General features: G+C 44.1%; 1 protein-coding gene across 1 annotated transcript in view; it reads left to right on the forward strand.

Moving 5' to 3' along the window:
- LOC137414948 (protein argonaute-2) overlaps window positions 1-15,169 on the forward strand; it is a 260,673-nt gene that overhangs the window by 126,937 nt on the left and 118,567 nt on the right. The window contains exons 8-12 of the mRNA XM_078783394.1: window positions 1,126-1,213; window positions 2,200-2,347; window positions 2,789-2,908; window positions 3,296-3,418; window positions 6,392-6,525. Coding sequence (XP_078639520.1) covers window positions 1,126-1,213; window positions 2,200-2,347; window positions 2,789-2,908; window positions 3,296-3,418; window positions 6,392-6,525 — 613 coding nt within the window. The remainder of the gene's footprint in view (window positions 1-1,125; window positions 1,214-2,199; window positions 2,348-2,788; window positions 2,909-3,295; window positions 3,419-6,391; window positions 6,526-15,169) is intronic.

Here is a 15,169-nt window from a genome sequence, read left to right on the forward strand (position 1 = left end):
TATGATCTGCTTTCTTTGGGTAATATGCAGTCGTTTGAATTTTTTTTCATATTCACCCTTATTGACACAATTTAGTCTTAATGTACACAAAGTGGTTGTTAAGTATCCTAATAACCAATCACTATTCAAAAAAGCTACGGATCATGGCAATGTATGTGACAAAATAGGGTGGATGGATGATATGGGTATATTGGCCATAATAGCAGTGAGGCTATAGTTGTAGCATGTTCAGTTAGCGATGGTATTTTTGTTAGCACGTGAAGCGAGACTATCCTCTCTACCGATTGACGTTCTCGTTTGTTTATACAGTGTATTTATTTATTTGCTTACTTGCTTGTTTATATATGCTCCAAAAACTACTGAACCAAATCCAACCAAATTTTGCATGTTGCTTAAAGGGTTGACGGTCATAACATTGGCGATGTGGAGTTTGATGAGAGCCTCTCTGAAACGAACAAGTTTCCTGGTGTGGAATGCAGCAGAATGTTTGTGAAGTACTACAGGCTGTCTTTTGCTGAAATCAGTCAGCAAATCTACGGGTAAAAATGCCGAATCCTTGATAAAGTCGAGAAAAATATAACAATTTTCTAACCTGTGAAAGAAAGGTCTCACCGAAGTTTGTATGGATGAACCCTTATGAATATTATTTTCGAAGATTCGCTGTTCATGCAAAGTGCACATGAGTGTTGGCATAGAGACCTACCATGGCTCCTAGAAATCACCGTGACACAGACATTCTCATTCGCCTCTGTTGTTAAGATGGTGTTTGACCTATCACATGCTCTGGTGTGTTGTATCGCACCATCACTTTCAAATGATTAATATAATTTGCAGACCGAACTTCATTCATACTGAGTTGACATTGGGATGCTCCACAACAATTGAGCCAGTTGCACCAAACAACTCCACAACATCATCACCTTTCTTTAGTAATCCAATGATCCATGGAAACACAACCTTGAACCTTATTCCGAAATGAAATAATTACTAACATCAGTTCTATGCATTAAAATCATGATATTAAAACGTTTACCTTGTGCTTCAATGTTTGGCAGTCACCTTTGACTCATCCTGGGGATTTGTTCTTCATTAGCAACTAACTGGTCTATGTCCTCCCCATTGCAGGATTGAAGGTGGAGATCACCCACTGTGGGCAAATGAAAAGAAAGTACCGCGTGTGTAACGTGACCCGTAGACCAGCAGCCCAGCAAACGTATGTGCTTACCTACCGGGGGGTGCATCTTAATTTCCAAATGGTTTTCTGTGAAAAGGGTGTGTTTGCGGTTTTTTGTGAAAATTGTGGAGATGGAGTGTCGGGTGGGGCGATAAACTAGAACGGCACTCGGTAGAGCGCATACCTCCACCAGGCTGAACAGTTTACGTTTTGTATCCCAATGATAGGCCAGATCTGCATCCGGACCTGAACCAAAATCGAATCGCTTGTTCTTGTCACCTACCCACTCGTACACCAGGTTTAGTCATAATCTCTCCATAACGTTTTGATATATCCTGCTAGATTTCGTTTTGGGCTTTTTTTATATATGTTGCTCATTGGTGAAAAATTTATAAATTCTCGGATCCAGATCCAGATCTTCACCGAAATCGAATCAATTCGTCCTTCTTGCACACCCAACATGTCCAAATTTCGTCCGAATCTGTCCATAACTTTTGAGATATCCTGCTCGCAGTCAAACAAACAAAAAAACAGGCATGGATCCACCTTGTGTGGTGGATGTAACGAATCTTTGGGGTCTGGGGAAAGCATAAATGATCAAAGCCATGTTGCCGGTGATATACCATTTAACCTTGGCCCATTTAATTTTGGTGATTTGTGGATGTTGAGGGAATTGATTTCTATATGTTTTGATTCATTTTAGGAATGTATTGAACTCCGAACTGAAATTTTGTACTTAATTCACTTTTAATCATATCGACATCAACATGTTTAAATTGTCAGCTGAAATATTTAAGAAGTAACCTTTATTTTTTCATCGGCTTTCTTTACTCCTCATCAAATGATGCAGTTTTTCCATAAAAATTTGCAAACATCTGGTACTCCTTGATAATAAATTTGGAACCTGGAAAAACAACTCTTGCACATTTATATAGCAGCAGCTTCAGTTATAATGAGATGTTAAAAACAAAAACAAAGATAAACTCTAAAGTCTAACATGCTTACATCTCTGCATCCCTTTAAAGATTTCCTCTCCAGCTCGACAGTGGACAGACTGTGGAGTGCACAGTGGCCCAGTACTTCCGGGACAAGTACAAGCTGCATCTCAAATACGCGCATCTGCCCTGCTTACAGGTTGGCCAAGAGGAGAAGCACACGTATCTTCCTCTTGAGGTAAGTCAGTGTGTGTACTGGAGCTTTTGTATTGTTCACTCTACCTGTCAGATCTAAGTAACAATGGAGTTTTAGTTGTTGAGATCATTGCTCATAGCCAAAAGCACCTCAGTTTAATTTTTATTTCTGTTAATAGGTTTTATCAGCTGAAGGTTGACAAAGGTGGGCTCACCGCCGTGGGAAGCAAAGTAAAGCTGACGTTAACCGGGCGTTAACCCTAATCGGGTGTTAACCCTTTGTCAGAAGTAAGAGCGGAGTAATGTTGTTGTTACTTTGTTTGAATTTAAACCATTTCCTGCAGTCGTACTTTCATTATTTGTTCCATTGTGTCCTAAAATTTCATCCAATTTGGGATGCAGTGCAACATCCTGTTTGCACCATTGTGTGGTTATATGACTTGTGGACTGAAACTGCAGCAATATTTTGATTATCTCGTTACAGGTATGTAACATCGTCGCTGGACAGCGTTGCATCAAAAAGCTCACGGACAACCAGACATCCACCATGATCAAAGCGACAGCACGTTCCGCACCTGACAGGCAGGAAGAGATCAGCCGCCTGGTAAGCTTCCTGCTCAACTACAGGACTAGTTGCTTTCTTATCAGTGAATGGGATGCTCAAAACAAGAAAGTACAGCCAGTAAACACCAATGCAATGTCCTTAGGCTGTTGTGTACTTAAATTCAAGTACATGAGAACCACTTGGTGCCTTATTTAGTGCATGCTCAACCATTTACTAAGCTCGGACAGAGCCGCCATATGCAGTCAAAATTTAGTATTTCCTGCGAAGAAACGGCTTAAGCAGCGCCAGCGCTCTGTAAAGAGTATGGTACATCAAGATGCCCATTCTCTTCTATGATATAGTACAGTAATAGTATTGCAGCTTGTAAATACCTCTTCACTGTTGGTGCAATGTGTGTATGATCAACCATGATTTTATCTGCTGCAGATGAAGAGTGCCAACTTCAATGCAGACCCGTACGTCCGCGAGTTTACTATCGGTGTTAAGGATGAAATGGCGGATGTGACCGGAAGAGTGCTTACTCCACCCATGTTGCAGTATGGCGGCCGGGTAAGTCTTGGCGAACGACAGCGATCGAGAGTTGATTCAAATATCATGAAGTCAGTAGGACTTCCTATGTAGAGATGGCACGGACACTCTACATGTTTAATGCAGCACATATCTTCTATCTATCTATAATTCCAGTAATCTCTGTGTGTATGTGTGTGTGTCTGTGTGTGTGTATGTTTGTCTGTGACCGCTGTTTCTCGACAACCACGGGTCCGATCTAATTGAAACTTGCCAGGTATATTGCTGGGGACCCGAGGATGTGCCTTTTCAAGGTTTGAAATTAATCGGACAAGTGGTTCCCAAGGTATGGTCACCGTACTCGCAAGCCGTTCGCTTTGGCTTTGCGAATGGACCAAACCATTTCATGTAAATAGAGGGGGGGGGGGGGGGGTTCTACCGTACTCGCAAGTCGTTCGCTTTGGCTTTGCGAATGGACCAAACCATTTCATGTAAATAGAGGGGGGGGGGGGGTTCTGTGGTCGTTACTGCCACGTGGTTTCAAAGTTTTTTTTTGTTGTTGTTTGCACGCATGTTTTTTTGCACGCACGTACGGGCAAGCACGTACGGGCAAGCACGTACGTGCAGGCACGCCCTAGTATATATAAACAAGGAAAAAAGTAGCCAAAACACAAAATTTATTCACTAAATAACACAATAAATAACATAAAAATATAGCAACACACACACACCCACACACTCCTACACATACATACAAACCTACACACACACAGAGACACATACACACTCGCACATATAAATTTTATAAAAAAAATTATTGTATATAAATTTTTATTTACCGACGATGTTATAAATGTTTATGTTAAGTAAAAAGTCGAAAAACAAAAGAATTAAAGATTTGAGATTTATTCACTAAAGCACAATATTACACGAATGCTAATATTGTATTTCCCTTGGAATGAGTTTCCCCCCTGGAATCCTAAAATTTCCCCCCAGGGGGAAATTTCCCCCAGGTTGGGAAATGCTGTTTTGGAGCATAGTGTTTGTGGTTTATAATATATTTACTTCTGGTATGGGGTGCTCACACAAAACGGCACGATAAACTATTTATACACGTTAACACAGTGTTTGTTCAAGGAGAAAAAATCCCTTGGGGAGGGGGAGATAGTATTAGTATTAATTTTGTTTTGTAATAACATTAATATTATGATTGTGTGATTAGAAGCAGCCCTTGGAAAAACGCCATGATAATGCTATCTTAACACAGATATACACCTCAAACACGCAGCCCCTTTCGTGGGGAAAACCCCCTTGGTGAGGAAAACGCTCTTGGGGAGGGGGTCAAATTAATTTGCTACAACCTTCATCGTGTGACCCTTAGTTCTCATGTAAAGTTTGGTTGAGATTTGATAAGTAATGACCGAATTGTATTGCGGTCAAAAATCGTCACAGACAGACAGACAGACAGACAGACAGACAGACAGACAGACAGACAGGCAGGCAGACACCCAATTGCATATTTTAGTATGGTTATGAATGATGTAGAAACAATTATTTTTCCAAATGAACTTTTTTATTAATCAAACTAACCACTGTTATAGTTGAAAAGAGGTTACATGTCAGGAATACCTGCAAAAAACATGTACAAATCAAAATTCACTGTTTGCAAAAGTATTCAGCCCCTTAGGTCGTCAGTACTTGGTGAAAACACATTTTGCAACAATGACTGCTGCGATACTTTTTGGGTAGATCACTACCAGCTTTGCACGGAGAGATGGTGAAACCTTTGCCCTTTCTCCACGTGAAAATTGCTCTATTTCTGCCAAGTATGATGGTGATCGTCGATGGACTGCAATCTTCAAGAAGAACCTCTCAGAGATCTTAAAAACCATCCCTGGCAATATTACTACAAACGCATTGCAATTGGAAACTGTCCAGGGCTTTGTGACTATTCTAAAAAAGAGATATCAGAACAAAACTTTGAGAACAAGAAAACTTCACAGGTTGCTCCATGAATCATGATCCCTTACCGAAACAGAGTTGGATACTTTGAGACCTGGGAGGACTCTGTTCCACATTCTGAAGCACACATTTGGAGACAACAATGAATGACACACACTGGATTCAGCTTGTGTTTGTGGTGATTATGAACCCAAATTGTTGTGGAGGTCGTCACAATTGAGAAGCCTATTGATTTTGAGGTCAAATATCAACTCAAGGGCAAACCTCTAAAATAAATTTTAATCTGAAAAATCATCAATTTTAATCCTGTTTGCCCGAAGTTTGATTTAAAAAAAAAAAAAAAAAAAAAAAACCACCTTTAGAGGCCATTTTTCCCTGCAAGCGGGGGTTGGCCTTTTTCGGGAACTGTGGTTGTTGTTGTTTTTCGGTCCCCTTTTTGAAGCAATGTTTTACGGCCGGATGCCCTTCCTGACGCCAACCCTTTTTGCCGCCTTTAACGACAAGCAGGGAATTACCAGTGAACTGGTACTCAATTTGCCGACCTCGGAAGGATGACAGGCTGAGTCAACCCCCCTGGCGTTAATTCAGCGATTGACCGGGATTCGAACCCAGGATCCTAGGATCCTAAGCCGGCACCCTAGCCGCTAGCCCAACACCAGGGACAAAGATCGTCAATTTTAATCTTAATGAAAATGACAATTTGATGTATCCATGGCAACCGTTTTGGGGGAGGAGTGGATTTTGCAAGCATCGTGCTATGCATGACGTCTTATTGTTTATTTATTTATTTATTTATTTATTGCTTGTGTATATTGAATGAGTGTGCTTGCATCGACTCCTCAATCTTTAGAATGCATCCTGATTTGCTTAGAATTATCCGTGCTTACTTTCAGTGCTAATGCACATTTTACTTTGACAAAAACAAATCGAGAGTTTTACTTCACAAGTCGATTGAAAGTTTAATAATGCTTTGTTGTCCACACTAACTCTACAAAAAAAATTACATTCGCTTTCTCGTCTCCTTTTATCCCTTGCCTTGCATGGACATTGAAGTCCCGCGCTGTAGCTACTCCAAACCAGGGTGTATGGGACATGCGTGGCAAGCAGTTCTTCACGGGTATTGAAATCAAAGTATGGGCAATCGCCTGTTTTGCTCCGCAGCGACAATGCCGTGAAGATGTTCTCAAGTAAGTGTACGCTATGTTACATGACACCTTGATGTTATGCATTGATCGCATTGATTTGTGTCAAATCGATACCACTTTAGCTCTCTCCTTATTGTGCCACAGAAATGTCTTTATTGATTACAGCTGATGTAAAGTTTGGCAACCAGATAAATAAGTTGCTCAGGTTTGCAGAAAACATGACATAAACCCATTTATTTGTTACTTTCATAAATTATTCGTATACATAGCACTATTTTGCCAGATTTACATCCACTGACAGATTTCCATTTATTTTTCATGGAAATCGGTTGTCATAATTAATGAAAAAAAAGGAAAGGAATGTTGCTTTAAATCTAGTAATAGATTTTAAATGGAGTACCGGTTACGCTTTATCTGCTTCAAGCCCAACATCATGGCATTGTTGTTGTCTCCATTTATTCCGTTCATCATGGTATTGTTGTTGTTGGTGTTCTATTGCACATCTTCTTCTTTCAGCCTCTTCCATTTTGTTTTTTACTTGGGGTCACCACAATGCTGGTTGATCACCATTCTCCATCTCCTGTCAATCCCCCATTCTTATTCCAATCCCACAACTTCTAAATATCTCACCACCTCATCCTTTCATCTGCTTTTCCACATTCCTCTTCTTCTTCTTCCTGGCAGTCCCAACTCCATCACTTGCATAACTACATACTTTCTCTCTCGCTCCTCATCAGATGACCAAACCAATTTAATCTCTTCTCGGTTACTTTCTTCAATGCTTCCACAATCCTCACTGGCCCTTGCTATACATATACGTATGTATGTACTGTCGTGGCCAAATATATTGGCACCCTTGCACTTTTTTCAAATAACTCACAATTTTCTCTAAAAATAAGTTGAAATTAACAAAAGTATTTGGTCTCCACAATTCTTTATTTCACTGTTAATATTACAGAACCTTTGTTTTTGATTCAGACCCTAATATATCCTTTTAAATCAGAAAAATAAAAAGAAATGGCATTGACAAATTATTGACACCCAAGACTTAATATTTGGTAGCACGGCCTTTGGACAAGATAACTGCAGCCACACGCTTCCTATAGCCATGAATGAGCTTCTTACATCTCTCTACTGGCAGGTTGGCCCACTCTTCTTGTGAAAACTGCTCCAGTTCTCCCAGATTTGAAGGGTGCATTCTCCCAACTGCCTTTTTCAGATATCCCCACAGGTGTTCAATGGGATTTAGATCTGGACTCATTCCTAGCCACTTCAGAACAGTCCAGCGTTTTGTCTTGAACCATTCCTGGGTGCTTTTTGAAGTGTGTTTGGGGTCATTGTCCTGCTGCAAGACCCATGACCTTTGACGGAGACCCAGCTTTCTGACACTGGGTTGGACATTGCGCTCCAAAATGCCTTGGTAATCTCCTGATTTCATGATGCCATGCACACATTCAAGGCACCCAGTGCCAGAGGCATCACAGCAACCCCAACACATTACTGAACCTCCTCCATGTTTGACTGTAGGGAAGGTGTCCTTTTCTTTGAAGGCTTAATTTTGTTTTCTGTAAACATAAGACATGATGTGCTTTCCCAGAAAGCTCAAATTTGATCTCATCTGTCCACAGGACATTCTCCCAGAAGGATTTTGGCTTGTTCAGGTGTGTTTTGGCAAACTCCAGTCAGGATTTCTTATGTCTCTCAGCAGTGGGGTCCTCCATAGAACCCCCTTTTATTGAATTGGTGACGGATGGTGCGAGTTGAAACTGTCGTACCTTGTGTCTGAAGGTCAGCTTGAATCTGTTTGGCAGTTGATCGAGGTGCTTTCTCCACCATTCGAACAATCCTTCGCTGCAATCTTCGAGGAAGTTTTCTCTTGCGGCCACGTCGAGGGAGGTTGGCTACAGTGCCATGGACCTTAAACTTCCTGATAACATTGTGTACGGTGGACATAGGAACATCAAGGTCTCTGTAGATGGCCTTGTAGCCTTGAGATTGTCCATGCTTGGCTACAATCTTGTGTCTGACCTTCTCAGACAATTCTCTGGTTTTCTTTCTTTTCTCCAAGCTCATTGCGGTGCACACAGTGACACAAAACAGCAGAATGACTCCTTTTCTCTATTCAAACTGGTTGAATGAGTAATTTTTGTATTCTAGGCACATGCAACTCACCACAAGTGTGTTCAATTTCAAAGTAAAGGAGAATCACCTGCTTGAAATATAATTATTTCTAACAACTTCTAAAAGGTGCCAATAATATTGTCCGGGCTATTTTAGGATTTCTGTGTGGAATAAGCTAAGATTAAGTAATTATTTCAGCTTTTTTTGTTTTGTTCTACTGCAAACCAAAGAAATACATATGTGGATACCAAAATATGTTTTGATTTCAACAATTTTCAGGAAGAAATGGTGCATTATTTGAAAAATGTGCAAGGGTGCCAATATTTTTGTCCACGACTGTATGTATATATGCAACATAGCAACATAGCAACGATGCAACGTAGCAGGCGGGACATACGTAGTTGTTTTAAAACTGTCACACTCAAGGGTAAGGTTAATAGTAGAGGGCTACTACACCTGAGTGTCACATTAAGTAAAGTTATTTCGGGTCGGGCCGACCCTAGAGGAAAAACGGGTGCTGTGTTATGGTTTTTAGAACCTTCACTAGTAAATTTTAGTAAATGCATCCCTTATAAATGTTCCCCTGTAAATATCCCCATCAATTGGCTTGTTAAAGATCGCACCCTAGTTAGTCCATGTACAACACGTAGCGAAGCATAGGACCTCTCAGTAGTTATTTCATTATTATGTGTTTCAGTTAAGGATCTGTTGCCAATAGTTGAATCTGCGTTGCATTAATCAAATAAGATAGGCCCCTTTCAATTTCCTCAATTGCCTCACCCACGCTTCAAAGTAACAGTCGGGCAGCGTTCGCTGCCCCTTGTCTTGGTTCGTTTGATTGCCCCAAGCCGCCATTAGCCATGCGGTCAAGCCGAGAAAGAAGGGGGCCTAGCCGCCAGAACAAGGTGTGGCATGTCGACTCGTCATCGGATGTGGAGTCAGCAAGCCCTTACCGACCAACCAGGGCTGGCGAGGTACCATCGCGGGCGTGGCTCTATGAAGCGCGCATTGATTCCAACGCACGTAATATAAGCGTGAGCGCGAAGCCTTTTGGGACTGCTTGAGAGAGACGTGATCCGGCAGATGAGGGAGGTATCAGGCGAGCATACCACTGGATCGTGAGGCAGAAGAGTGGATCCGTGACGGTGATAACAATACAGTAGTCAATTGACATTGTCCGACCTTGTGTGAAACCGAATACGTGAAGCTGCCGCTGGCTGTTCGCTTCCAGCCCGGAGCGTGGACCTGGAGCGGACCTCCTTGCTGTGCCCTTCCCGAACCTTCCAGCCCTGCTGTCCCACTTGGACCCTTCTCCTTCTTCCAGTCATTCCTGCCTGCCATTCCCTGTCGTGTGAGTCTGTTTGTTGTGAGTTTGTTTGTCCTGGGGAATAATATAAGACTGCTTAAGGCTGCCCTCTGTCTTCTTCTTCTTCTTCTTCTTCTGTATATTACTTTTGTTTCTCCTTTGGTTCTTTGGTTTTGTACATAATTAATAAATGTCTGGTATTCCTTACTTTGGCTTCTTTTTTCCCCCGATCGTTTTAGTCCCTTCTTCCCATTGAATACCTGTGGCGCGATTTTGGCCAAACGCTTTGTAAATCGGGTTAGTCAATTGCTAACGGCTCGAATCGCGGATTGCTAAACCGCTCGGCAAATACCATCTTGTCCGTGGTTCGAGCGGTACTTGTCTCCATGTTTTGCGGAGGGATAGGTAAAGGTATTCGGGAGAACACCTTGACCAATAACCCTGACCAATTTCACCCCGCAAAAGAGCGTTATAAGTACCAGGACTAGAGACGGCCAGCTTAACAGGCCAAGGGGATTAACCCCCCTTGCTAAGGGGAGTGCCGTCTCTGAGATCCGTAACAATTGGTGTCAGGAGTGGGATTTGGACCCGGACCAAATTTTTAAGAACATCTAAAAATTTGGTCAAAATTTGGAGTGGCCGAAATCTAGTATTTAACATCCAAATTGAGTCGTGCCATGGATGATCAAGGCGATCGGATGCCGGTAGGGGAGGTAGAAGAGGGGTTAGAGGCAATCCAGGACCTCAGGGAAGAGGAGAGCAATGAGGGTGCGGTCGCAGGGGTTGCAGGCACACAAGATGGCGGCGCCTCACACGAGGTTAGAGGGGCGCAAAATGGCGCCTCGCACATGGCGGCAGGGGCTGCGCTCGCTGTGCAATTGGGAGGGATGAATCTGCAGGACCTCGTTGCGCAGCTGCAGTCAGCCCTACAAATGAGTATGGGAAGCCAAATTGAGCGATTGGGAGGCCAAATTGGAGCAATGGGAGGCCAAATTGGGGCAATGCGGGATGAAGCAAGGGGTACCAGTGAGCGATTGAAAAACAAATTGGGGACCTAGGAAGCAAAATAGAGGGGTTAGACAACAAATTTAAGGAGTTAGACAATAAATTTGAGGGGTTAGACAACAAATGTGAGGGGTTAGACAACAAATTTGAGGGGTTAGACAACAAATTTGAGGGGTTAGACAACAAATTTGAGGGGTTCGACAACCAGATGGAAGGGGTGAAGAATAATAGGTTATCGGGGCTAGAAGACAAGATGGGAGGCAAATTGAGGGAGATGGGGGAGCAATCCGCCCGGGAAATCAAACAAATGGGGGAGCAGATAGAGGAAGTAAAAATCGGGCTAGAGACCAAATTGGATGCCCAAAGGAATGATTTGGAGCAGATGAGGGCGGCATCTACCAAAGAGATGGGAGAGATGGGGGAGGATATAAGGCGCGGGGTGAGCGAAGAGGTCGCGGGAGTACGCGACGAGGTGAAGCGGGGTGAGGAGCGCATGGAGAAAGAGGTGAGGAACTGCACGGCTAGGTTACAGGGGGGCATGGAAGACCTGACGCGGGGAGTAGAGCAGCTGACAGTGGGACAAAAGGAGTTAGGGGAGCAGGTGGAAAAGAACACGGCGGTAATAGGGGGGTTGAAGGTGACGCAAAAAGAGATCAAGAAGGAATTAATAGCGACGAAGAAGGAATGTCAGACGGTACATGAGGGACTGACGAAGAGGTTAGAGGAGGTGGGAGAGGCAATGGAGATAAAAGAACGGGAAGTCAGGACGCAGGCAATGGAGATAAAAGAACGGGTGGTAGAGGCAATGGAGATAAAAGAACGGGAAGTCAGGACGCACATAGAAACGACCAAGGTGGCCTTAGAGGGATAAATTGAAGGGGTGCACCTGGAAATAAAGGAGGTGAAGCAGAAGCTAGAGGAAGTGGAAGAGGGGGTAAGTGAAATTAAGAAGAGACGGAGGGAGACTAAGAAAGAGATAAAGGAGGAGGTGATGGAATTGGTGCAAGGTCTGTGCTCACAGCGTGATGATGTGCTTACTGACCAAATAAAGAGTTTGCAGGTGGCGGAGGAGGAGCGAAGGAGAAGAGGTGCCGAGGTGAGTGGCGATATGCTCGGAAATGTATATGGTATGAGGGGAGAGTCAGCGAGCTTGGGTGTTGGTCTAGACCCGGGCGTTCGTGAGAGTCCGCTGGTGAGGTGTGCGACTGGTGCAGGGTGCGTGGAAAGAGGATGTGTGCAAGGATGTCTGACTATGGGGAGTGTGAAAGGTATTGGTGAACAAGGATGTGCGGTGGTGATTGGGTGTGTGCAAGAATGCACCCCCATGAGTGGTACGGAGTATGTACCGGGAGAGGGTGCGTGATAAAGGTGTGTAACAGCGGAGTGCATGATAACAGAGTGTGCTGTCGAGAGTGAGAATGAATGCACGACAGAGTGTGGTGGTGAGAGTGACATGGAGTGTGAGTTGGTTGTCGAGAGTGAGGAAGAATGCACACCTGGAATGGTTGAGCATGCGAGGGAATGCACACCTGAGTTGGTGGTGAAGCACGTGATTGGATGTGCAAAAGAGTGCACACCCATGTTTGTCACAGAGGATGTGACCGAGGAGTGGGCACGAGGTGTGTTGATGAAAGGTGCGAACGACGAGTGTGTGCCAAGGTGTGCGGTGGTCAGGTGTGTAACGAAGTCTGTGAGCGGAATGAGTGTACCTGGGTGGTGTGTAAGAGAAAGTGCAATAACAAATTACATGGGATGTACGAGCGGCGTTGGAGCGCCAGGTTTGGTGAGTGTGAAAGGGGTCGCGTATGCGTGTGAGCATGCGAGTAAGGCATCGCCGTTAAACGGGATAGCGGTTAGACCGACGTTTAGTCGACGTGAGCCCTCGGACCGTGCCGGGCTTTGGGTACCACAGGAACCGGCGAGGGTCGTAATCACGGCGGTTTCAAAAGAACTGCCGTGCGCTATCCGCGCCGGGCCCCGCCCTGCACGGTCGCGTCTGCGCTTTGCTAAGCAGAGCAGGCGGCCCGGTTCGAGGGAAGGTAGGAAGGGTCGGGACGGCGCCCCCTTGTGGTTGCGGCGTTCCGGCCGGGCAAGAGTGGGCCATCGGGCAGGAGACCGAAAGGCCCCGCGCCGAGGTGGACCTTGGAATCTCGGCCCGAGTAAACCTCCTCCCCTGAACCGAATGCCGGACGGACCCAACCGCAGTAGACGAACCACCCGCATTCATTGCTCGGCCTTGCGAAGCCGAGCTTTGAAAATGTAACGACGCACCGAGGCTCGAAGCTTAATGAACGAGGGTAGGGATAGTGAATTTGATTGGCAAATTGGATTGGTAAATTTGATTGGCGAAGATGATTGGCAAATTTGATTGGCAAGATTGGAAATTGATGGCAAAAGGTATATGGTATAGTGGGAGATGCCCGATGTAGCGGGATCGTAAATCCGCCATCCCTCACACCCCGGGCACATGAGCATTAGTTATGGGGTTTTGGCTGTGCAAACCAAGCCAGGGAGGGTTTGGATAATTGTTAGGGATTTAGAAAAATGACCATAGGTAACTGTAGAATTAAGTAGCGACATGTACCTGTAGAGGGGACGTAGCAGATTAGTGGATTATAATGACGTGGGAGCGCAATAGTATAAGGGGCGACTGGGAAACGCGAGTTTCAGAAGGGGGTAGTCAGCTTAGATGATGCAGTGTATGATTGAGTAATTGTGATTGTGAGTTGTATTGAATGAATGGTCCTGGAGGAGAGACGGGTGCAAGAGCCACCAGGTGTGTGTGAGCACCAGGTGAGTGAGCAAGTGCAAGTGAAGTACAGGTGTATGGAGAATGGTTGTGTGGAATAGCTGGAATGGAGCATGGAATACATGGAGTATGGAGTGAATGGTCGGAATGGAGTATGGAATAGATGGAATGGAGTATGGAATGGATGGTGTGGAGTGAGTAGTGTGGAACACGTGGAGTGGAGTGGTTGGTGCGAAAGGAGTGGATGGGGAAGATGGACCCCTTTCACGAATACCCGGGGAGGGTAGTTTAAAAGTAGGTAGAGGGAGTAGGTAAATTGTGGTTGGATATTGGCATCTGTGGTGCGTGTGGTAGAATGGTGTTTGGATGGGTGCATTAGTGAAGTGGAAATGGCTGGGCGTGTGGCCTGTTAGTGTGTGTATGGTCAAATGGGCACTCCGCCACTGTTAGGATGTCGGCCAGGTGAGGCCGCAGGTGGGCTCTGGGAGCTAGTAGAGTTGTTCAGTGGGGCCCGAGGATCCGGAGGACGGACCCGGGTAGCCCGACACCAGAGAGGGCGGTAGTGGGGTAAGGGAGCCAGAGGGCCCCACTGAACCACTGTATATATATATGCAGTCACGTGAAAAAGTAAGTACACCCCATGTAAAGTTTTGACTTTTTCAACATATTTCAACATGCAGCTACTTGATCTTCATTTCAACAATATTGATAGATAAAGGTGATATAATATAACAAATATCATGAAACATTTACATTTTGTAGTCCATTGTATAATTTAAATAAACATAAATGCAAATTTCGCATGTGGAAAAAGTAAGTACACCCTTGGCTCTAATAGGTGGTATTGCCGTCTTTGGCAGAAACAACCTCAAGTAAGCGTTTCTTATAACTGTCTACCAGTCTCTGACATCGACTGGGAGAAATTTTTGCCCACTCCTCCATTAGTCAGGTTCACGATGTAATTTCGTTGGAATTTTTGGGGGATTTGGAAAACTATATATTTTTGGAAACTATATTGTATAGTCAGTCAGAAAACCAATGTTGCTATTTGCACAGACTCCTGTATGGTGGCCATCTTGGATTTTCAAAATTGCTGCTGTAGAACATTTTTCTCAATATCTCAGCTTCTAAATAACATAGAGCTTTGATTCTAACGGCTAAACATACATTTTCAAGGGCCCCGAATCCAATGGTAACAAGTTCGATAATCTAGACATGACCATAGAGCTCCTATGTGGCGGCCATCTTGGATTTTTCAAACTGGCCGCCGTAAACTTGATGTTTCTCAATATCTCAGCTTCTAAACAACATAAAGCTTTGATTCTAACGGCTAAACATACATTTTCAAGGGCGCCGAATCCAATGGTAACAAGTTCGATAAGCTCGACATGACCATAGAGCTCCTATGTGGCGGCCATCTTGGATTTTTCAAACTGGCCACCGTAAAACTGATGTAACTCACCTTCTAAAGAGCACAGAGCTTTGATTCATCATTGAGTAAAGTC

This window comes from Myxine glutinosa, chromosome 8 (genome assembly GCF_964187855.1).
Source record: "Myxine glutinosa chromosome 8, kmMyxGlut1.1, whole genome shotgun sequence".
In the NCBI taxonomy this organism is placed as follows: Eukaryota; Metazoa; Chordata; class Myxini; order Myxiniformes; family Myxinidae; genus Myxine; species Myxine glutinosa.